The sequence below is a fragment of the Eublepharis macularius genome, chromosome 9 (assembly GCF_028583425.1).
Source record: "Eublepharis macularius isolate TG4126 chromosome 9, MPM_Emac_v1.0, whole genome shotgun sequence".
Taxonomy (NCBI): Eukaryota; Metazoa; Chordata; class Lepidosauria; order Squamata; family Eublepharidae; genus Eublepharis; species Eublepharis macularius.
In genome coordinates, this window is record NC_072798.1 from 102,498,821 (window position 1) to 102,524,757 (window position 25,937).

Genomic DNA, 25,937 nt, shown 5'->3' on the forward strand with positions numbered 1-25,937 from the left:
GCTGAGACTTGAGAAAGCTGCATTGCTGGATCAGCTGGTCCACTAGGTGCAAGCGCTGGGCTCTTCCTCCTCTTGTCTCAGAGGTCATCCGGTCCAGTGTTTGACTGACTCCTGAGGAGTCCAGTCAACCAGGTGCATGACAGTGTTGAACAGGTGTACTACATCATTTTTGGTAAAACCAGGAAGTGACATAGCAAATGCATTAGTATTTTACAAAACCTTTCTGGTGAAACAGTTGGGTGTTTGTGGAATGCTAGAGTGTCCAGGGTGTCACTTCCGGATTTTACTGGAAGTGATGTTAGCATGCCAGTTCAACCCTGGCACATGTTCATTCTCCTCTCCCATTTCTTCCTACCAGCACCCAAGTTACCAGTGGGCAGCAAGAGGATATGCTGCTATAGAATTACATCTATTACAGCAGAAGGCCTGGCATCTCTATTTTGGAAAGAGTAAAATAATACATTAAAAACGCTTTTGATATATTATTACCATGACCATATTACTTCCATCACTACCAGCTGAACAGGTTTTAAAATTCCTTTCATGAAACTAGAAGGGATATAAATAGCCTGTTTTGTTGTGCTGACTGGGTATATGAGAATTCACACATGAATCGAATGTACAGTGGGCACCCCATTTTTCTTTGCATGACTTTTAATATTTGGTGTTTTAATGGTTTTTTTTCCAGCCTCCATTGCTGACCCCATGCCAGCATCTGGGTTTCTCTACGGCCTGAGATGCATTGCTTGCCTGATTCTTGGTCATCAGGAACTGGTAACTTGGAATGGGAATTGAGGCAACTGTTTTTCTTTGCTGTAATATTAATTGGAGCTGAAATGACTCAATGAACTCCTTTGTGATATGGTTTCAACTTCTTATTTTTCAATAGCAACTCGTGTTTTCTTTAAGGTCTGATTTAACTCAGACATGTCATATCCGTCTTGCAGTGTCTTAAACTTTCAAACAGCAATTTCTGGTTTTACTGTGCATGGGATAACATACTCTTACATTCTTTTTCTTAAATGTAAGAATAAGAGAATTGCATCTGTTTTTACTATACAGTGTAAAATCTCCTCCTCAGAATGTGTTTTTATATAGAAGAAAATATTAGGCTACCAATAATGGCATTCAAAATATTATGAGACTCAGAATTCTGCGAAAAACATTGGGATAGATCCTGCCCTTATCCTATCACTCCACTGAACAAAGTTGGTTTATTTTTAAATTTAGTTATTAAAATACTTGTTCCCCACTTTTCCTTTTGGCTCAAGTTCGGAGCCTTCTTCTAGCCTAAGAAGACTTCTTCCAACATAAGTGGATGAAGAGTCGCTTAAGCTGGAGGAAAGCTCCTTGGAGGGTGTCTGAATCTCCCCCACTAACTTGGATGAAGAGAAACGAATTTGCAGGTGTCTCTTTTGTCTTGACTAGGGATGCTTTGAACTTCGACACAAACGATCACCAGGTGAACTTACTTTGGATGAGTCTCTCGAACTAACACAACGAGAACTCCTGAGCAGATTGTCTTGAGGGACTTTTTAAAAGTTCATGTTCAACAGCTTTGAGTCTGCACAGCAGCTCCTGATTTTACAGGGCGAGCTCATCGCTTCTTTGGTGCTTGCAGTTCCGATGCAGCCATCTTTTGTTGTTGTTGTTAGTTTATGTAGTTACCACTATAACACCATTATGCTGTTTCTACCATTAGGCAATAATCCCAGTGGTATGATATAATAGCTCAACTGAACAAAAACTGAACCAGGGCTCAAACTGAACAAAAGATGTGTGGAGGTATCCTTCCAGCGACATCAGTAAACAGAGCGGGCAGCAGATGCATGACAATAAGGCACGTGCCTAAATGGTAAGTCTCAATTCAAGTTGGATGTCTTCCTTTGAACCAGGTGCTCTTAAAAACTGGAGGCAGTTGCGGGAGGAGATGTGCAATTGATGCCCATCAGTGTCCTAAGAGCTCTTCTTGCTCTCCTTATCCATATTGGTGAAGTAAACAGCCTTTAAAAAAAAGTTTGAACCCGTTTTCACTATTCACCATGCCATCAGGATTATAACCTAGTGGTAGAAATGGGTTGGATCCAGCCAGTTTTTTCACTCAATCTCACTCAATTCACACTGTAATCTCCATCTCACATGGTTTTTGTCCATGCAGGTTGCATGATTCTCAGCATAGCCTTTTAAGGGGGTCAAAGACAATGCCTCCTTCTTTGTCGCCAACAGAAAAGCTGTGTTGTGGACCAGCCAAGCCCAGCAGTGCAAAGAGATGCAGAGGACTCATCTGAGGAAGAGGCAGCCAGCGACCTGACCCAGACCCACGGCCAGTGGCAGAGGCACTGCAGGGGGAGGCAGTCCCTGAAGGATCAGACATAGACCAACAGCCAGCCCCTCAGCTTCCCAGTCCTGGGCTAGCAACAGAGAGCCAGGCACCATACAGCTCTCCCCCCTTGTCACCAGAGCCTCAGCAATGCAGTCGGAGGAAGGCAAGGAGAGACCACTAAGTCAGAAGGTGCAGTGCCTGGCTAGAAGCACTGCACTGGCCCAGCATCAACAGTGATGACGAGTACCTGCAGGAGCAGGACTGAGACAGCTGGCAGGTGCAGGATGCAGCACAGGTGGCTGAGCAGCATGAGGCTTAAAAGCAGCAGAGAAGGGAGTGGCTGTGTGGAAGCAACATGGCTGCTCACTACTGACATTGCTGCTTGCATTTGGAACTGAGCTCCTGGTCTCTGACCTTGGCCTGTACCCAAGAAACCTGATTCCAGAACACTTCTTTTGACTTGATGCTGTGAGTATTGCCTAACCTGTGTCTGAACCTTGGAACTGTACTCAGACATTGCAAAACTACCTCTGTTTGCCTGCTGTGTGTCAGTAAACAGGACAAGGTGGTTCCAGCCAACCCAAAGTAATGATGTAATGGCAGCAATTCATACGTTTTTTAAAGAAAATGGTGACTGCACCAAGCTGTATGGGTGTTGGTTTATACCGGCACAATGTTTTCCAATGTATACAACAAAGCAGTGCATAAGAGGCATTGAGAATGAAGCGGCTGCCTCTGAAATTGGACACATCAATATCGCTCTCTAAACACTCAGCTCCCTGCTCACAACAGATGAGCAGGACGGGAGCCAAACCAGCAAGTACTCAAGTATCTCCAGAGCTGAGGCCAGTTGAGCATATTTCGGTGGGCACATTCTCCAAGATGGAAGTCTGCAGAAGCCTCTTCTGTGAACTTGGCAAAAAGAATGATCCAATCTTTTTTTTTTTTACCAGATTCACCACAAGAAATAATAAAACCGTACAGTACAAACAAGAAAGGGATTAAAACTAAGCCATAAAAGACATTATCAAAACCACTCTTGGCAAATTGTTAAAAACCCAAGAATTACAATAAACAAGCATTTAAACTTTGTTGCATTGGGGGAGTTACTTCTTTGGCATTTAAAACATCTAAAATTGGTTTCCCTATTTCATCGTATTCAACTAAAGGGACTGCCATATGCAAATTCCCAAAGAACGAATTATGCATAATCCTACCCATCAAATATTGCTCCCAGATTTTCTGATACCATTTTTTTATCAATGGGCCTTTGAGGGATTTCCAATTCCCGGCAATGACCAGACGAGCAGAGGCAACTAATATCGAGACAAGAGATCTGGTATTCCTATCTAACACAGAGTTGGGCCAAAAATCCAATAGGAGAAATTCTGGGCAGCATGGCAACGAAAGACCCATCATGTTGGGTATCTCTTTGTGAACCACTCTCCAAAATTCCTGAACGAAATGGCATACCCACCACATATGTAGGGTCGTGCCTTCCTGCTTGCAAGATCTCCAACACAGAGGGCTCAACAACCTGTTCATCTGATTCAATTTATGTGGCGTTAAATATCAATTGGACAGCAGCTTGTAAAATTGGAGTTTAATATTCCAACAACTAGATTTGTTGGAAGGGGAATTCCATATATGTTTCCAATCAGATTCCGAGATAACCCGTTTTAAAGAATCAGACCATTTTTTTTGGTATGGCAGAGGGTCTTTATGTATCACCCTTAATAATAATTTGTAAAGGGTTGAAATCCTACCCTGTTTACCATCTTCCCCATTCCAAATCATTTCCTCAAAAGGAGTTAGGGACTGAAGCAAATCCTTGGACCTGATCAGCTTGATGAACAGATGTTTCAGCTGAAGATATCTAAACCAAGATATCCTAATTCTGAACCTTTCTTCCACTATAGATTTTTCCAGAATTGTCCCATTTTCAATCCAGTTAATAATCAACAATATCCCAGAGTCTTTCCATTCCCTAAACTCACTTAAATCCTTTCCTGGGGAGAACCACTCTTGGTTAATGAAAGATGTTAGGGGAGAGATACCTGGAGCTAAGATTTTCCTATATTTATCCCAGGTTTTCAGCATGTTGTCTAATAGGGAGTTGGAAGAAGTCATAACTGACCTGTTTTTAGCTGAGGACCAGATGGTTACTGGTAAGGAAAGTGGTGAAGAAAAGAAACTTTCTACAGAGATCCAGGCTTCTGCTGGGTTCAGTCTTAAAACCTGAATCAATGGAGCCAAAGAGGAGGCAGCTTGATATAAAGACAGGTCCGGGACATTCAGACCACCTAAACCTGAGGGCTGATGTAATGCCCGAACCCAACTCTAGGTTTGTGACCAGCCCAAATAAACTCAGTGAGAGCCCTTTGCCAAAGCTGTGTTTTTCTTGGATGTATTTTAACTGGGAGGGATCGGAACAGAAACAGAAACTTAGGGAGAATAAGAGATTTAGCCAGTGAGATCCTATCAAACCATGAGTAACTTTGTTTTTTCCATTTAGAAAATAGGATCAGCACAGATCTAAAAATCCAATCAAAGACAAAAGTCTGAAGTCTGAATTGTTGTTGTATTTCCTCCTCTGGGATCTTCAGTTGTTTGAGGGCCTAAAAGATTCTGAACTGAAGGGCGGTATATAAATCAAATGCTGCTGCTGCTGTTGTTGTTATACTCCCTTGAGATCTCTTTCCTCCCCAAACCCTGCCATTCCCAGGGGCCACCTTCTAAACGTCCAGGTAGTTCCCAACCTGGAGTTGGCAAACCTACTTCTACCACATATATGCAAATAATTGCATGGAGAAATGTCTATCTGAGGGTATTGTGCTCACCTCATGCTCATTCAACAGTGTAGGGACAACTCTGACTGCAGCACTTAAAAGAAATGTTTTCAAAAACTTAATCATGGCTGCCAAACCAAGTCCAAACACAAATCTATCTCAAATCATTGCCAGCTGCACAATCAAAACAGTCAGCCATCAGCTGCGAAAGACATGCAAAATAGTTCTATTTAACACTAGCTTGATACTCACTCATGCTTTGCTATGAGTATCATGAGGTATTTAGCTACTTTATATCCAGTTATAATACTTATATTTTTGGTTTGCATTTTTGAGTTGGCAACCCAAGTGAACTTTTCAGGGAAGACTGGGAAGTGCATTTTACCTTGGGACACAATCAATGACTCCCAATAGCAACTGCAGACTGTTTAGAATATGGGGGATGTGGACCAATCAGGCCACATACGCAAATGACCTCTGTGTTCCAACTGTCTCAGTTCTCCAAATGTCGTGTATGTCTGTACCCATTTATCCATGCCAATTTTGATTCTAATTCTGATGCTAAGTCCAGTTGTTGTAAACATGATCTGGTTTAACTCAATTTCCTTTGCTAGTGTTCTAACTGTTTCTCAGGCTTTCACAGGTGGTCATCTGTTGGACTCCAGTGTTTATGACCTTGTATTTCCTCTCAGACTATGATGTGTCTTTCTTCCTAGCAACGCATCGTGATATCACAAATATGTAAAATGTTCTCACAAAGAAAGAGTGGCAAAAGATTGTTTATAATTGGGAGGGGGAGGAAAAAGTGAACTAGAAAAGAGATGTATCTCTCACATGTTGTCATTCCTGTCAATCTCTAGTCGAGCTGCTTAGACACTTGTCTTACTCCTAAGTAGACCTATGGACTTGAATATGGAAATGATCTGATTTCTGAATAAAATCCATTTAACTAAGTACTTGTGTCTTACTGCAAATGGGACAGAGATCTGTCTGCTATATCCTGTCACCCATAGCCGGACAGGGTTGGGGGGGGATGAGTTGTGGAATACTGTGAGTTCCAATCAGCCCGCAGATGCTGAAAGCATGGGCCAACCTTGCTGGGCCAACCTTGAAAGGTGTTTGCATCATGAAAGGAATATTTATAATTGGGAGTCCAGTCCAGAGGATTGGGCTGGGCATTGTTGAGTCGGTTAGATTCCTGTGATGGTGTAGTGGTTAGTGTGTCAGACTAGGATTTGGGAGACCCAGGTTTGAATCCCCACTTTGCCATGGAAGCTCACTGGGTGACCTTTGGCCAGTCACACACTCTCACCCTAACCTACCATCTCTTTCCCTAATGTATGAGGCTTTTTTGCTATCACTTTGCTGGAGAGGTAGACACCGTCATTAGCGGAACAAATCTGTGGGGTCTCTGTAAACTCAGCAGAGAAGATCTCTTTTGAACATGTTCCAAAAAGTCATTCTACCTTGAGGGAGACACAATGCAGATGGCCCAAGAAGTGGCTTCAGAAATAGAGGAGGTGGGGTGAGCAGGGGACCTGCCACCTGCGCACTGCCACCAGGATGTCCCAGGTAAGTGGTGTGGTGTGGGAGTGAGCCCTTTAAATAGGCCCTGAAGAAACCCAAAGTGACCACAATCACTTTGGGAAGCTTTGATTTGGTATTTCCAAATCAGGGCCATCATATTGACCCCAATTCGGAAACACTGAATCTTTATTAATTGGGCCCAATTCAGGTTTTTTTTTCTGAATTGGGAACCCAAAGCACACACTCCTACTAATAACAAGATCTTATAACCTAATCCATTTTACAGATTGATTACATATCATCAGTTACAGCCTACCAAAGAGCAAAATGCAAATCAAGTGTAGGGATGTGAGCTTTGGGTTTCTTTATCCCAAAGCAAACATAGATCAACCCCAATTTGGGTTGATCTGTGCTTCCCGAATTGGCCCCGGCAGTGCTGGGGCCAATTCAGGAAACCCGAAGCAGAGCAACCTGAAGTGATTCAGGTTGCTTTGGGTTGCTCTGTGAAGCGTTTTCCCCTTGCTATGGCAAGGGAAAAAATGTTCAAAGAGCTCTTCCATTTCTCTTCCCTCCCCTGTCATCAGGAGAGGGAGGGGGAGGAGGAGAGGGGGGGCATCAGGGAAGGGAGTGTGATTGGCTGAGACAAAGAGCCAATTGTGGCTATTAATGCTGTTCCCAGAAATCCAAAAACTGAAATCTCCCCCCCAAAATTGGTGTGTGTGTGTGATTCTCTGGTGTGATATTATATTTTGTTTCAAGGTGGGATTGTATGTTGTGATTTTAATGTGCCATTAATGCTGTTCCCATACCCAGAAATCCAAGAACTGAAATTCAAAAAAAAAATTAGGTGTGTGATTCTCTTGTGTGATGTTATATTTTTTTTCAAGGTGGGATTGTATGTTGTGATTTGAATGTGCTATTAATACTGTTCTCAGAAATCCAAAAACTGAAATCCGCCCCCCCTCCCCCAAATTGTGTGTGTGTGATTCTCTGGTGTGATGCTATATTTTGTTTGAAGGTGGGATAACTTCACCTCTCTGGGGTGAAATGTCAGGTTCTGATTGTGTTTAAGCCAAAGAGACTCCATTTTAATCTTGTCAGTGTATTAAGTGTGCTTCTTGCAGGTGGGAAGACTACTGCTGGAAGCCTTACAGAGAGAAGAGGATTGTTGTGTCTACATACGTCTGCCTTCCTGCTACCCTTGAGAAACTTTCATTTCCTCACCCCTGGGTCGTTTGTTTTGAGAACTGTGGGGGAGGATGGGGCCTGAAGGGAACTGCTTATTCTGTACCTCAGCCTTTGCTTGGCATTCGTAACAATTTTCAAGTTCAGCTAAGATCCGTGTATCTTGGAATGTGTACTCTAATGGTTGACTATCTTCAGTAAAGCCTTTTGAAATTAATGGACTTTTGTCTTATTGCAAGAGGTGGGCTGAGTTGCAACTTTTAGCAAGCCACAGTCTGACATTTTCTGTGTACTGTGTTTACCTGCTTCATGAAAATGTCTGCCAATTTCTTTGCAGAAGGTACTGTGGTACAAGGGATAAAATGAGCTTGTTTTGAGAATAAATCCACTACGACTAGTATGCATGTGTGGTTTTTTGAGGGAGGAAGGTCAGTGATAAAGTCCATTGAAATGGTTTCCCAAGGTCTGCTTGGGGTTTCAAGGGGTTGTAATAGTCCTGGAGGCTTTCCTTTCCTAGTTTTGGCGCTTAGGCAAGTTGGGGAGGAAGCGACATACTGCGAAACGTCCTTGCGCAGACCTGGCCACCAGAACTGCCTTTGTAACAAATGAAGTGTTTTTAAATAACCATAGTGGCCAGCAGTCGGAGCATCATGACAACGCTGTAGTACCTCTTTTCTCAGGCTGACTGGTACATAGAAACGATCATTCCATAGCCATTCCCCTTGCTCGGATCGAGATAGTTTTTCTTTGGGTATATTCTCTAACCTATTGTTATTTAAAATCAAGCTTTTTGGTGTAAGAACAATCTACAGTACCTCAGAGAGAGGCAAAAGATCGGAGCCTAATTAGTTTGCATTCCTGTCTACCTCGTGCCCATCTCTAGCTGTCTGCTCTATTAAAAATGGAGGCGCAGCAAAAATCTGGCACCAGAGTTTAGCACTTACATTAAAATTATGTTCCAGCAAGAAATTGCTACATTATCAATGGTAAATTATAGTACTGTATTTTCAAGCAGAAGATGCCAGTATCCTTAATAATGCTCCTCCCCCAGGTTTCCCCATTGGAAACAATGGCTGAATCTTCCCTAATAAACTTGAATCGGCTTGATCACTTAGTTTTGGCTGTACTGAGGGAGGCTGATCATCAGTTCACTTCCAGTTGCTCACTCACTTGCTTCATTCGGCTTTGTGCATTTTTAATCATTTTTTTCTTATTGTGATTCTCTGGAGTGAAGATAGTCCTCATAGGGAATAATGTGGCTAGGGGACCTTCTTTGGGGGGCCATAACATGCCCCCCCCGAAGTTCAATCTCCCTGAAACTTGGGTGGTCGTGGGAGGAGGGTTGGGAGAGGGTCCCCTGCAGGTTTGGTACATTTTGCTTGCAAAATGCCACCCCCAGCCTCCTGGGAACCTTCCCCCCCGATTTTCCCATAGGAAACAGTGGAGATAGGCGGCGGCTGGAGGGACCTTCTTTGGGGGGCCATAGCATGTTCCCCCGAAGCCCAATATTCCTGAAACTTGGGTGGATGAGAGAGGAGGGTTGGGAGAGGGTCCCCTGCAGATTTGGTGCTATTAGAGAAGAAAATGACCCCCCCAGGCCCCCGAATATCCGGGAGCAGTGTTTCCCATTGGAAACAATGGCTGAATCTTCCCTAATAAACTTGAATCGGCTTAAAAACTTGAACCTGAAGCAGCTTGCCGCTTCAGGTTTCGGGTTTACCTGAATTTTTTTCCTGCTCTGGGTAAACCAGAAGGAGGAAACCCAAATCTTTTGGCATTGCACACCCCTAGTGTCACTAAAAAGACCAACAAGATTTTTATAAGTGTTTGAGAGTCAAAGCTCCCTTAATCAGATATCTGACAAAGGGAGATTTGATTCTTGAAAGCATATAGCCAGGAAATCTTGTTTGCCTTTAAGGTGCTACTGGACTCAAATCTTGCTCTTTTAATGCAGACCAACACAGATACCCACCAGAAACTGCCAAGCATACCACAAATATATTAAAGAAAATGTCTGTGAACAGTTTCCTTTTGTTCATCACCACATGGATGCATGAATGGATGAATATATCTCATCATGTGGTTTGGCCCAATAAGTGTAGAAAATCCCTACTTAGGCTTCACTTTTCTGTAGGGTTGCTAACCTGATTTCCCCCACATTAGGCTACTCCATGTGGGGAACTGTATGCATATAGATGTGACCACCACATCCCTCTGCATAACTTAGGGAGCAAACTCATCAAAAGTCCCCCAAACACGGAGCTAGTTGATTTTGTGTTCCTCCCTTTTCAAAACACAGAACGTATTTAAGGCCAAATGTCAGAAAACTGGCCAGAGGAAAAAAGTGTCCTATGTTATATATCACAGATGTTTTCGGAACATGGGACAAGGTTCAGGATCCTTCTTTTACTTTTAAAGCAGTATGTTTTCATTAGGTTGCTGACAATATTCGCCAGCCCAAGATGAATGACCTCAGCTGCATTAATCATGCATCCTAAGACCACAAGACAAAACACCAGTTAAGTCACCTGAAAAACATTCCAATGACTATTTTTTTCAACCCCAGCAGATGTTTTGCCTCGGTATTGTACAGGCCTTTGTGAAATGTGTGTGACCTTGGGAATCTCTGAGGGTTTCGTTCATGAATTTTACTCATTTTGAAAGTAATCTTTTGAACTTTAGAAAGAAATGAGCCCACCCCATGTTTTCAGTGGATGTCTTCCTACTTTGCCAAATATCAGATGACTTCAGAAAGCTACAGCCAGATGCTGCAAATCATTGATTTCCAGAATCATTGGTTGTGGCTTTGATCATGCATCTTGCTTCTTGGGGTTTACTTGGGCAAAGAGTGAATACTGCTGTCAAATACAGCTGGATAGATTGTGCCTGTGTCTTGACTTGGGGTGGGGGTGCACAATTAAAGCACTGCTAGAGAAAACATTACCCTCTTGCACAAAATCAAGGCGTGCCTGTAACAATGGGTGACGATCGGAAGAAAAGCATGCATTGGCTGTAGCCTGTCTATTTCACACTGTAAAATGAAATCATCTCAACTTTACAGTGGAGATACAGAAATTGAGTGGGTATTTCTTTTCAACTTTTAAGAAGTTGGAATTTTGAAAGCTGTCATAAAAGTCAGTTACTCTGGGGAAACATAGCTTTACAATTCAGTAATGTACTAAAATGGCTATGTTTAAAGCTATATGAACAAGATATCAATTTGCATGAGTCAGCGTCTTCTGGAAACAATAAAGATACCTATCTTGGGCTATTCAGTGTTCCACTTACCCACTCACCCCCACCGACTTCCATTAAGGTGATAACCAGATACCATGTCACAACGGGCAACGTTTTTAAGCAGTACAATGAAATCTTTCAAGCTGGATGGCTCTAAAGACAGACATATTTTGCTAAGGGGCCTGAATGAATCACCCAAGCAGAGCAGGGCCACAGGACACTACTGAGAGTTAATCTATGGAACAGCATTGTGCAATCTGTAAACTACTTAGCCAAAGGCAGCCCACCAGCCACCTTTTGTGACCTGCTTGGTGCTGGAAACCCCAGACTCATGTACTTCAAAACAGCCTAATAAGATTCTCATGGGGACTGTTCATTGTGGTGGGTTACAAGTTGTGTGGGCTTGGTATGGGATGGGAGGCCCTGTCATTACTACCGTTCAGTCCTTTGTTCCTGCTAAATGAATAGTGTGAAAACTATCTTAACTCAGCACAGCATTGGGTATGGATGTAGCTCCTTCTGGAGACGCAGCCACAAAACTTTATAAGCAAATATGTGACTGACAAAACAGAAGTAAGCATGGAGTAACATAAAGATTCTTTTAACATTTCAGCTTCTGCTTGTTTTAAATTTTTATTTATTAGTGCAAAAGAAACAAAAAAGAAGAAAGACAAGGCTGGCAACAAAACAAAAATGTTGCTGGCAAATCTATACATAGCTTCTATAAAAGGTTTCCAAATATCTAAAAATAAGATCATACACAATTGTTGTCTATCTGTGCTATGTTCAAATGTTGATGTTTATAAGGTCCTCAATTCAATGCGTTCCAGGAAGTGGGCTTTTGTCTTTCCAGTATTGTAGTGTAAGTCTTTTAGTGACTGTAAGGCCATGGAGTGTCTATTTCTGTTGACCATCAGTTATTTTCCAGGAGACAGGCAAATAGTTTAAAAGTATATTAACATCCTAAAAAATAAATGAGTATTCTAATACAAAATTAATATGGGTAGTGACTTCCTCCCAAAAGGGCCAATTAACTGGACACATCCAAAGTATATGCTTAAGAGACGCATCTTGTAAGTCACACCACTAACAATTAGACACTGTACTTAAGCCTTTAGTAAAATGGTGCTGTGGTGTTCAATATACCATAATTTTTTTGCTGAATAAGTCACAGCTTAAGGTCCATAGTAGCAACAGGTATAAAGCTTAAAGCCATAGCCCATTGCTTTGGCAGAATTAGACAATTTAGTCCACTATTCCAGTTTGGTGTAGTGGTTAAGAGTGGCAGGACTCTAATCTGGGGAGCCAGGTTTGATTTCCCTCTCCTCCACTTGAAGCCAGCTGGGTGACCTTGGGTCAGTCACAGCTCTCTCAGAGCTCTCTCAGCCCCTCCCACCTCACAGGGTGGTTCTTGCAGGGATAATAATAATATACTTTGTAAACTGCTCTGATTGGGCATTAAGTTGTCCTGTAGGCGGTATATAAATCAAATGTTATTATTATCTCTGAGACTCTGCATATCATATTTATTGACCAACATCAAATATTTATACACAAATATTGTGGGTTTAGTTTTCTGTGTCGATTCAATACGTTTCCAAAAGTGGGAGAGATTCTCAAGTGCTCAAAGCTGGCAGGCCACATTTGAACACCAACAAATACTGCAATTGTAAATATACATTTGCAGTATTTGTTGGTGTTCAAACTTTGCAAAAGTTGGCAAATCGTATCTAAACCTCAGGTGAGAAAATGACAAAGACTCATCATCACAGCCTATCCATTGATCTAAGGTAAAAATCCCTTGTCTGTCCAAGCCTTCCATAAAAAAAGAATCCCTCCCAGTTTTCAAATCTGGATTGCTGGTTGAGCGTATGAGAATGGGTCAAATTGGTATTTTCATGATATTAAGTGCCATACTTCTCCAGGTTCAGAAACTGCAGGAGGAACAAAATTCATTTGAACATAAGTAGACCTTTAATGCATTCCATTTAAAAGTGGCTCCAAAAAGAGCTCCAAAGAGAGCTCAAGATGAACAATCCAACTCAGAGGCCTGGTCCCAGTACACATTAACCATTTGCCTGATAGGCGCTAAGCTCTGGAAAACCCAACCTTCCCCTTCATTAACTGAAAGTTGCACCCTCTCTTTAAAGAAATTCCAAGTGGTGATGAACCCCATATAAATTTCTGAAACAAAGCATTAATTTTATGAATATGTCTACAAGGTATATGAAAAAAGTTTGCATGTGAAACATAAAATTCAAAGTACAATGGTCATTTTGATTGTGTTTAACTCTTTTTAGCTTCTGCCTTAGCTTGCAACTGAAGTTACACTTTAGAACTGGCTGAGAGAGTTAACATCACAGCTCATGGAATGGTGGTTTACATTTACCATATATTCCATGCTTTCTCAAGGAGCTCAAGTGACTCCTGCTTTATTATATTCTGACAGTAGCAGTCTGGCAAGTTAAGCTGAAAGAGAGGCTAGCCCAAGGTCCCCCCAACAAGTGGACAAATTGTGAGGAGGCTTCCACTGGGCCCAGGTGAGTTGTGCAGCATCAATCAGATTGACAGCCACCACCAAACGTGGGCGAGTTATGCAAATTGTATGGTAGTAAGTTGTCTGGTGAGTGCTGATGGGCCTGGTCCCAACCAGGCCTCCCTCCTGGGCAAGAAGGAAGTGAGCAGCAGTGGATAGGGAGGCCAAAATAGCTCTAGAAAGGGCCCTCTGTCTTACTTTCATTGACAGATGCCAAATTTTGAAGCTGGTTAGTACTTTTGTGGTTGCCCATCAGACCCCATAATGGCTATTGAGATCTCAGAGGGCGTTTATTTTTTAAAGGTACAGACGCTGCTTTTTTTTTTAACCACTCACCTTTTTTTTTTAGATTTAAGATTTTTTTCTGCAGATCTGAGGCTTAGGTTTGTAGAAAGATTTTTTGACTGTTCATAGCTCCAATCTCTGGATATAAATAACTACAGATGAAGCCATGTTGAAAATTATAGATATTGATAATGTTTTTTTAAAAAAAATCAAACCAGCAACGGGGAGATCTCTGCAATATTCTTTAATGTTGGATATGTTGGATAATGCTGGAATCAGGCACGGAGCAGGAGGCATATTCCACAATGCCCCCCTTCACTGGCCACCCCCTCTTCACCAGGCCGGGATTAGGCGTGGTGCATTAGGCAAGTGCAATGCCCACTTGCCTGCCCTTCCTCTTCTAGAGCCCGTTGTATTTTTCCCCACAACGGGCTTTGTTACTAGTTATAAATAAAAACAGGTAACCATCCAACAGTGAGACTGGTTGCATTGTTATAAAAAACACTATCACAATATACGGACACTGGTGTCAGATTTCAAATGATAAACTTTTATTCTGAATATACTGTTTTTCCACAATAATTAAACACAGCAATTCATAGGATTATAAATTTTTATAACAGTATTATACAAATTTTTACAAAATGTTTCACTTTTATTTCTCACATCAGATTTGTCAAGTTCCACAAAAGTGTTAAGAGAACGCAATAAAAGGGAGAGAAAAAAAAACCTGCCTGCCCATTTTTTTGCCAGAATGCAACACTGGACATTTCTGTAAATATATTCCCCAGAAGCATGATTGAGACATCCCATATAACACAAGAAGATTGGATAACTTTGTCAAAGCCAAACTGGATATTCATTTGGCATTTCAACAAGATGGCATCCCTTTACCCTTAGCATTTCCCCCCCTTCAAGTTGCAAGTTTTGATTTTATACAATAGATAAAGCTGTCAAGAATATAAGAGGGCTGCAGCCAACTTCTGGAACTGGACAGTTTTTTTAAAATCTTTTTTACAATAGTCTACAGCAATTATTAACAATATTAACATAGTGGTATGAAAACAAACCAGCAACCCAGAGACATGGCCTGTGTTACAGGTAGGGTTGCCAGCCAATGGCTGGCACCTGGCAGGAGATAAGGGGAATGTAGACATGGGGGTGACATCACATCAATGGCATGACATCATTTTCGAAGTGAACCTGCAATTGATGCCATAGCCCTCTAGGAATTAGTGGAACTGAAACACTATGATTTTACTCTTGAGATGCTGCTGAATCCTAGAGTGATGTCACTTCTGGGTTCGCCCCAGAAGTTATGTCACACCATTGACCTGAAAAAATATTTCTTCATCTCTCCCCACCCCCAACCTACCAAGCAGTGGCAGGCATCAGGGGATTGTCAGTGAGATGCAGGAGACCTGGCAACCATTGTCACAGGTCTGGAAAAGAGGCAGGCACAAACCGAAATACGAACCAAAGTTTGTCAGGAACTGGGCCCATTTGTGGTTCGTGAACTGGCAGTTCATGGGAGCTCATTTCTCATGAACCGTGATGAATTTTAGCCGTTTGTTTGGTTCGTATTTTGGTTCGTCACTGCAGACAGCCTGGCGTTGTTCAATCAGTTTCCTAAGCGAACAGGGAGGAATGGGCTCTCTGCAGACTTTCTGGTGACCTGGAAGTGATGTTTACATGAACTGAACAAACCAGTTTGCGAACTGGGGCAAGTTCGTGAAAGTTCATGGTTCATGAAACGCAATGAACCACGAACCACATGGTTCGGATTTTTCTCGGTTCGTGCCCATCTCTAGTCTGGAAATATTAAGAATTGGATCAAATGTATCTCTTCTTTTCTGGAGATACAATGATTGCAGAGAGCAATTTGGCATTGCCGCTTGGATGGGATTACTCAGGACTAGTAGATTCATTGTTTTGAATGAAGTGTCCTAGGTCTGGCTGGACTTTGGAACATGATTGCTGCCTTCTGTGGTTAGTTCCCCTATCTCATTAGTAATGTGTAAAATGCCACTCTGGGTTAGGGCCCAAACGACCTAGCAGAAAACAAGGATCTCCACTAGTCTGTTAAAGGGAAATTGTATACATGAGCAGTGTGATTTGCATAGGGCAATGTGGGAAGGGAATAGGGCATTCAGCTCTTCAGCTCCCTAGTTTTCACCAACTGAATCCTGCTGTTATTAACAACGTTAAAGGAAAAATGTGTGCCCCTTAAAAAAACTGTCTTCTCCCTTTTAAAAATGTTAATAGCATCATGGAAAGCCATGTTTCAATTAGCAAAACCAAGTTGGGGTTGAAGGGTTAAATGCCCTTTTCCCATGTGGCCCCAATCCAAAACATAGCTGCATGTGCACATAATTTACTTGAATAGACGAACGGAGATCCAAGATCTCCACCATGTCTGTTTTGTTGCCTGGATGACAAAGGAACTTTTAACATGAGGACTGGCAGCAGAAATGGAATTCTAACCTAACAAAACAGTTGGTCCCCACAGAGGATATGAGGCCACTAAAATCAATTTCCCATAACCCACAAACCCAAAACAACTTTATTTTGTTTAAAGTACAAACATGAACTGGAATTTAAATTTTCTAAGTATTTCTATTGTCTTCTGTCAACCTAACATAAAAAATGATATCGTAAGACATTAATGTAGGCAGTGGTTAGGCATGGTATAGCCCAATCTTATCAGAGCTTGAAAGAATGGAGCTCTCAGCCCCACCTACCTCACAGGTGGATTGTTGTGGAAATAATAACACACTTTGTAAACCACTCTGAGTGGGCGTTAAGTTGTCCTGAAGGGTGGTATACAAATCGAATTTTATTACTTAAGAGTTAGTGGTTAAGAGTGGCAGAACTCAAATCTGGAGAACCAGGTTTGATTCCCCACTACTCTGTTTGTAGCCAGCTGGGTGACCTTGGGTCAGTTACAGCTCTTCAAGAGCTCTCTCAGCCCCACCCACCTCACAGGGTGATTGTTGTGGGGATAATAATAACATACTTTGTAAAACCGCTATGAGTGGCTGTTAAGTTGTCCTGAAAGGAGGTATATAAATATTATTATTTGATGGGAAACCACCAAGGAAGACCGGGGTTGCTCTGTGGAGGAAGGCAATGGCAAACCACTGTTCCTCACTTGCCTTGAAAACCACCTGTTGGGGTTGCCGTAAGTCACTTGCAATTTAACAGCACACACATACGTAAGATGATAATATGGTAGGCTGGGTCTGCCCCGAATTCCAACTCTGATTGGCAACCCTAATGGAGAGGATGTAGACTAGGGTGGGAAGTACCACCCATCTGATCTGGGCAACCCGATTAATGTGGGAGTTGACCATGGGAGAGCAGCAACCATGCAGCGAAAGAACCAAGGGAAGTCCTAGGCCTAAGCTTCCTAAGCTTCAAGATAGAAGGGACAAGGAATGAAAAGTTCCCATGTCTTTTCGAAGACACTGAAAACTGTGAAACAGCAAGTAACACTTGGGTTGCAAAGGTCACTTAAAAACGGGATACTGCTTTTTTGAACCCTGTAAGGCCAGCACTTAAAGTCAGTGAAAGGAAGCGTATACAGAAACTTACAAATGGCAGCAACACTGTTCTCGTCAAGTGTAAGCAATAAAGCCTCAAGCATTAGAAACATTTAAAGAGGTCATACTAAAATCTTTAATGGTATAAGACCTAAAAAACTCCTCAGTCAAACTCATGAAATATATGTCATGTTAAAAACTTGATACAAACATGGATCACACTCAAGTGTTTTGGCAGTAATGCTGGTTGTTCTGATGGAAAAGAAGGAGAGTGGAACCATTCTATCTGCCACTGACTTTGCTTTCTTTTTTGCTCACAACAGAACTAGAATGACAGGAATAGTGGATAGACAGATGCTACAGTAGGGCTTCATAGTTACAGCAGAAATTAAAACAGTTCCAGTGGCTCCCCTAGAGACTGTAGCAGAGCAGGAACACTTCACAACAACCACAACGTATTTCACCATCAATGCAAGATGCAAGATTAATATATTAGTATTTGTGCTTCCCCAGCCAATTCTCACTCTAAAAACAGGATGATTAAAGTCAAGCCTGGTCACAAGAGACAGAATTCGTATACAATCTGCACGGCACTTAATCTTTTCAACATCTATTGTTTCTTAGAGCTATCCTTTCAGCATTCATAGAGTGGCGGACATGGGCAGTGGCAGAGATTCAAACAGTTCTGTGTTGCAAGCAGCAGGCCAAACCCCTGATTTCCAGGGATGCTGTCCTTTAAGTACAGCTCTGTTGCCCCCAGATATCGTGCTGTTACAGAGCATTTCCTAACCCTCAGGAGGGCGGGGGAGGCCCCAGGAGCTCCAGTGGGAATAAAGGAGAGGGATCCCCGTTCCATGAGAAGGCACCCATTTAGAACCAAGCCATTGTCATGAGGAATCTCTTCCTTCCCCCTGACAAATACATACATATAGAGAGAGGTGCATACAGTACATTGCTTAAACATTGAACACCTAGATGATATTTGCATACAATCAGGGGGAAAAAAGCTATGTAAACTGCAAATCGCTAAAATCCAATATTTAAATATTATGGAAAACCTGTGGGACCAAATGTCCAGGTTTGGCCTCTGCTTCCTTCCTCCAATGGCTGCTTGTATTTTCAAAAGGGCTACTGGTGACATGAAGCACGGGTAAGTCAGGCCATTGGAACAGCTTGGAGTAGTGGTTAAGAGCGGCCGGACTCTAACCTGCAAAGCTGGGTTTGATTCCCCACTCCTCCGCTTGAAGCCAGACGGGTGACCTTGGATCGGTCACAGCTCTCTCAGCCCCATGCACCTCACAGGGTGATTGTTGTTGTGGGGATAAAAATAACACACTTTGTAAACTGCTCTGGGTGGACATTAAGTTGTCCTGAAGAGCGGTATATAATTGAATGTTATTATTATTCATGACGTGGCCCTCTGGTGACTTGCCCTTTGCAACAGGCAGTGCAAGGCTGCCAGGAGGGGGACTTTGGTAAGCTGAACATGGACAGGGTGCCTTATGCTGCCTACTCCTGGTTTATTGACTCCAAGGTCATAAATTTGCCTCTGGGACATAACAGACATTCTTTAAAATACCATGTTTAATGAGAAGACGGCAGCCTTGATGTAAACGTCTTCTAGATCTGCGTAGCTTGCGTTCACATACGCATTTGTTGGACAGTACAAGAAGTTTACCTCTATGGCCAGCAGCTAGCCTACTGTAGATTCTCTGGTCTGTTTTTCAGGAGTCTCTCCAATCCCATTCCTAACTGAATACAAGTAACATGTAACTGGTTGGTGAACCAGTTGCCCATGATATCTTGACAAGTGGAAAGGCACAATTTACTACTCCTCTATTTCCCTAGATTTCTGATAAGATGTGGAAGTGTGGTAAAATTGTCCTTCCCACCTGGTAAGTGGCCATCTCTATTCTCTAGTGCTGAGCTGAACTGGGACTTTTAAAAAGTGTATGGGCAGTGCTGTCAGCAGTAGAAATGCCCCCAATCCCTCTTGCAGCTCAACTTTTTCCGTCTTTGTTTCCAGAGATTTCGGGCACCCATCGGTAGCTCCTTCCGCACCATTTGGTGAAAGCAGGGGCTCCTTCATGCTATGCCCTGTCAGTCGGTAGTAAATCACGTACTATGCATGATGCAGTCACAGTGCCCAGATCGTTAATCCGACGGGCTAAGTGATGATACCACAAAGCTAATTCACAGTGACAGTTCTGAATAGGAAAAAAATCTTTGTCTCTCTTTGAAACCACCCCCTCCACCCTCCCCAAGTCACTGAGAGCTCGGGCAAAAAACATTGCTTGGGGGGGGGGTTCAGCACAAATGTTCATCCTAGGAGGCAGAAACTGAACGGGATAGAGGGAGTGGTGGGGAGATCGTTTTTTGTCACCTTCCCTTTTGGTGGATGTTCAGACGTTACGGCCAATCAGAGTTATTGGATTATTTGAGGACTAGGGACTGACACCTCAACCACGCCTTCCTGGTCACTCTTTCTTAGGCATCTTTGTCTAGTTGCTGAACTAGATGGAAAACGATCTGACCCGGTAAAGCAATCCTCAGGATGCTGTTTCCTCAGTAACACTCACTGTAGCTACGACCTTCCAAGGCACAATTTAAAATCAGGGGTCAGCCAATATGATGCAAGCTTATCCCTGACACGGTCCAGACAATAGTGAAGTTGTACTCTATTTGCTGAGAAAGTACAAATAATGAAATACAGCACTTGACCTGCAACCAATCTTTGTAATGATCGAAATTAAGGCCGTTTTCACACTGCTTACCGGCCACGGAACATCGTGCCGAGCTTCCAGAATGACAGCGTCTTCCTGACGGGAGCTCGGCGCGATGTCCCGTGGCCGGTAAGCAGTGTGAAAACAGCCTAAGACATAAATGAAAACACAAAATTTAAGCAATCTTAAACACTTAAACCCATTTCACTACCTCCTGAATACCACCATCATAAAAATATTTGTTGAGTATAAGGAAATGCCCTGACTTTATGATTGGCTAAAGGCAACAACAGCAATGGCAGCAGACGGGGCCTTCTCTTTCATGATCTTTCATCCACCATTTTGAAATAATTTCCTTTTCCTACAGAATTAAGCAGAATCATTTCCATTTGTTTTCTTACTTTCGACTGCATGCATTATCAAACCAAGAACTTTGCCCAGCTTTCCACACCTCTACTATCTCTTATTTTAAAAGCAAAGATGGAACCAAGGGTACTCAAAAACAATTCAGTGCAGGGCACGAGTAAAAGAAGATACTCAAATTTAAAACAATATGACCAATTAAAGCTGATTTTTTTCCAAAATTGTTGCTATGTGTTAAAGAATGCCCATTAATTTCCATTAAGAGTTTGTACTCATAACTGGTCATTTGTCAGCATTTAGTTATTAGCATTTTTCATTTTAACTGGGTAGTATCATGAAAAGAGGATAATTGCATACTGCAGCTATCAGCAGAATTGTAAAATATTAGCACTTACTGGTTTAGCTGTCTTGCAATACTGGTAAGTTCTGAAAACTATCAGGAAAGGGAAAATTACATATTCTATTCTGTGTTACAATATTCTATACTGTAACATAACTTACCCCTCTGATCTGATTTCTCATCATATTTGTACAAAACCAGTTTTTATTATTCAGAATCAAGAATCACTATACATAGAGATTCAAGCCTCTCCATTTGTTCTGGTTTTGCTACCATTTTGGTGAAACGCAGGATCCCCAGTATGTTTTTTTTACTGTAAAAAAGAAATGTTGGATGCTTTACACTCAGGGACTAAGAGGTGCTAATTTTAGTGGGGAGAAAACCTCACCCAGTACAAACTGGAGCATACATACACATCAAAAATTAGTGCATGTAATTTGATTTTCATTTGTTTAAAATACCTGTACACAGGATTTTAAGTGAGCCTTTTTGTCTGTATAAAATTCATCTCCTGCAGATACCTAAATGTACCATACCCATGTTCAGCGTTTACACTGCACAGTATATTCAGATATCTGTTTAACAATATATAATTTAAGATTAAATTGCATCACATTGCAATATTTGGTTTTTCACACAACAAAAAAATCACTCAATTACCTTTTCAATAAACTATATTCTACAATCAAAAGAAAACCAAAAAACCCAAACTTAAAAACAAAACAGCAAAGCGGCAGCTTCATCATCATGCAATATACCCTTGGAAACGGACGTTCAATATTCACAAAAGACATTTGTATTCACAAACTTTTCACCTGAACATTTTGGAGGACTTGGCTAGCTCTGCTGACCACAGGAATCATGAGGTGGACGCCCACAACGGTGCCGTGAGGAATGGACCAAGACTGAGATGAAAACTCTTGAGAAGCTTTCAAGATTATATCCTTTCGTTTTTGCATTCATTTCATGAAGCTACCCAAGCTTAGCTGATGGCCCATTCAAAGTATTTTTGGCAGAAAAAATACCATTCTCATAAGGCATTTTAAGTTATTGTGGAGCCTCTGTAGGTGGCTAGCCAGTATTCCCAGTCAATGAAACCATTCTATTCTGCAACTTGGATACAAGCGACGTGGAAACAGACATTAAAAATGGCAGTATTCTAAATAAGGAAGTAAATGGCAGGGTTCCCCCCAATCCTTACAAAGTATTGATTTTAAAGAATAAAGAGTGCAACTGATTCAAAGCTAAGATCAAATAAACAGAAATCATGTGTAAAAAAAAAAACCTTTAAAGGGGAGCCCTTGACATAAAAGTCTTCTAAATCATGGCGGGGGGGAAATGCATTTCCTCAATAAAGCAGCACACACAGAATTCAGTTCCGATGACTTCGATGATGTGGCATTCACACACGTCTACAGATCTGACACGCCAACATGCAGTCACGGTGGGTGCCTCCAGAGTCTTCTCCAAAGAAGAGACCAAGAAACAGGCACTGCCACTCATCTGCAGTCCGAGCAGACAGGCCTCCTTTCCCACGTGAAGTGGCCAGGGAGCCTAACATTTTGGCAGGATCTCGGTTTGTTATGCAGGTTTTGGTTTAGACAGGGTCATAACTGGCAATGTCTGCTGCCAGATAACAGCCAGAGCAGCATCAGCTGGATTCCTACCATAGACCATAGTGACGGGCTGAGTCCAGAGACCCCACCACAGTCTCTTGAATCCTCCTGTAGGCAAAAAAAAAGTCAGTATTAACTGAAATTTCACTCAAAAAGGAAAAAGGGGACAGGCTGAGTCTGGTGGCATTTGTGACATCCTCATACGGCTCAGTCATGGGGACCACTCGTCTACACAGGTTCACCAAAACATTAGTATCCAAGAACGAACAGCTCTTCCTTACAGTTTACCTTGTAAATGGACTCAAGTTGTGCCAAGGACTTCTCACACCACGAACCCGGCACCTGATATTTGTCAAACTCTGCTTGCTGCGAGCGGGGCCATTACCCAACTGTGTCAATCCTCAACATGCAGTAGAGCAAAAGGTAATTTCCTCGAAGTGTGATTTTTGGTCTCAGCTTATTTTTTGGCCTAAGTAGCTAAACACTTGCAAACTTAAATATGTGTTGAAGAGAGCTAGAGCACGGTCACATAAAAAACTTCACAAAAGAAATTCACAGGTTCATCGTCGTACACCATCACCATATGCAGTTATGCATGCCCATTCCAAGGATAAAGAACTTTAGGAAGAATCAATCATTGTATGCACTACCACAGCAGACTGGGAAATCACATCCTGTGAACATATGAGGATGCCCTGTACTAAGCCAGATGGGTGCTCCCTTTACCCCAGAATGAGCTACTCTGAATGGAAGTGGCTCTTCAAAGTCTTGAGCAGAGGTTTTCCCTTTTATTCCTGATGCCTTTTACCTGGATATGCCAGGGAGTGAATCTGCAATCTACTACTAAGCTATGAACCCTTCAATGGATAACAGACAAAACGGATGAGATTGGCGACTGGGGCTGTTATAGTCCGGCAAATGGGTACATGGAATGAGAGGTCAAATTCCCTAAGGAAAGGACTCTCTTTTCATATCTTTGTGGCTGAATTCCATTTTATTTTGAACAACTTGCAGAAACGATGGTTGTTGTGGGTTTTCCGGGCTGTATTGCCGTGGTCTTGGCATTGTAGTTCCTGACGTTTCGACTCTGTCTTTTGGTGCTACACCTCTGAAGATGCCAGCCACAGCTGCTGGCGAAACGTCAGGAACTACAATGCCAAGACCACGGCAATACAGCCCGGAAAACCCACAACAACCATCGTTCTCCGGCCGTGAAAGCCTTCGACAATACAACATGCAGAAAGTTTCCCACCAATACCTGTATGACTATGAACCTAAACAATCCATTCGATTTTACCCATTGTCACGGGTCCAGCTTAAAACAGCTGGTGGTGGTGCCAAAGAATAAAGATCTTGAAGGAGAGACCCACAATTTAAACAGTGTCTGCCTCTTCCCTCCCAGTGAACCCACTGGTCTCAGACATGGCAAGAGTCAATGTTTTGCTATGAAATCCATGGCAGCTGAGAGTGCCATTTTACCAGCAGTTTGCTAAAACACGTAAAAACGGGTTGCAGACAGAAACTTCTCAAGTGTATAGCTGGTTATTTAAAGTCATGGATGGCTTCCATGATAAATCAGACATCTTCCCCATGGGACCCACACTGGCAAACTAGGTAACCTGAAAAAAAATTGACCTGCTGTTGAATATAAAGATCATCCTTCCCCCATTTATCAGAGAAAAAGGTCTAAATATATGGATGATGGAGCCAGACTGGCTGCATGGACTTCCTCGGGAGGCCACAGCCCACTAGAAACCACCAAGGAGGGAGGCAGAGGTGACTCCGCCTTCCGAGGATGCAGCTCTAGAAGTCCCAGGAAAAGATCATCAAAAGATCTGCTCTAGGCTGCGTTTTTTAAAACTTTTTTTTTTATTATTCCATAGGCTTTTCTTCTCTGCTGTTTTGCTGGTGGCTTCACTTCTGGTGCTCCTTCTCGTCCCTGTTCTGCTTCCAGAACAAAGCTTGGTAACATGGTGGGGGTTGTTAGTCAGAAGCAGCTGACATTTAAAGAAGAGGTTGGGAACTCCTGCCATGCGCAGTCCGGGAGCTACAACAGGCATCACAGCTGGCAAACCACCGCACGGCCCCTTTAATCCTGCAATGCTGTCTCCATGAAAGGGACACCTTCCTTGCAGGACTCTTTATGCCTTTCGTCTGTCCCTGATCCTTGCTGGAGTAAAACTCTTGAGTTCCTTATCAGGGATCCAGTATGGAGGTGTCACAGTGAGCTAGCCATTGTCCTGACAGCCAGCGCCCTGCGAGGACCCAGTCACCACTCTAGTCACACTGCCACTGAGTTCTTAAGTACACGTGATGCTCGGAGTTCTGCGAATGGAGCTCCCCCCTCCCCCCAACTCACCTGGCATGGGTGTGTGAAGGACTTCTCTTGAGACAGTGATAGGTTTTAAACCTTCTGCCCATGCCATTTTTGCAATCCGACTAGCATAGGAACATACACTTGGAATGCGACTCTCACGCAGGACAGAATGCTAGTCGAGCACCACATCTCAGAAGTGAGGCCCCCCAACTAGCTATTAACAACCAATGACTTATACTGGGGGCTATAAATGTTCCATATTTAAACTACCTGGCCTGAACCAGCAACATTTTGTATTTATGAGCCATAATTTATATGTGTGTATAGTAACAAGTTAGACCACTGAGGAAGGTCCAGAGGGCCGAAACATGTTTGGTCTCTGTATATGTGCAATCAATTTTGTGACTTTGTTCTTGTATATGTGCCAACATTTTTTTGACACTGTATAACTGATGTTATTAGGTCTTAACGTTTTTAACTTAGTGCTATGGTTTTTAATTGTTTATGCACTGTGCAATAAATAATTGTAATTTTTATAACTTTTATTTCCTTGGTCGCTCAACCTTGTTGGTAGTAACGGCCATTTCAGGCTGGAAAAATGGTACAGAAGAAAGGCGCCTCCACATGGTGGTCCTGCTCAGAACGACCCCTTCACCCCACATGAGAGTTGTGAAGTGGGAAAAAATGCTGAGAACCTGTTCACGGAATGTGCAGCGTCACCTGCCCTAAACCGATCAAGGTCCACCTCCCCACCCCGCCTGAAGCAGGAGATGACAATACCTTCTGCTGCAACTGTTACAGTCACTGAAGGACTAACACTCATGCTTTCTTCTACTGGAACATGATAGAAATGCAAACTTATACTAAGGAAATTATTGACTCATTATTCCACAAACAAGCTGCCTTGTTCAGTGTTTACAAGAGTGCACTTTTCTATGCATTGAGTGAAAAGGATAAATATGGACGTGCCCAATTCCCAAGGCTGTGGTACCACTTTCTCCAATCGCCATAATCCTCATAGTTGCTGCCTGGCATACCTACAATGGCCTGATTGCTGTATTGTTTGTTCAGGCAATCAGTCTCTGGCTTATTTCTGAGTGCTTAAAAAGCTCTTGGGTACTATGAAGAGGAAATTCCTCCTCTCTTCTCTGCAG

General features: G+C 42.5%; 1 protein-coding gene across 2 annotated transcripts in view; it reads right to left on the reverse strand.

Moving 5' to 3' along the window:
- Positions 1-20,295: 20,295 nt before the first annotated feature.
- CACNA2D1 (calcium voltage-gated channel auxiliary subunit alpha2delta 1) overlaps positions 20,296-25,937 on the reverse strand; it is a 565,021-nt gene continuing 559,379 nt past the window's right edge. For both annotated transcript variants that reach the window (XM_054989047.1, XM_054989046.1), the window contains one exon: positions 20,296-22,574. In XM_054989047.1, the coding sequence (XP_054845022.1) occupies positions 22,458-22,574 (117 nt within the window). In that variant the 3' untranslated portion in view covers positions 20,296-22,457. The remainder of the gene's footprint in view (positions 22,575-25,937) is intronic.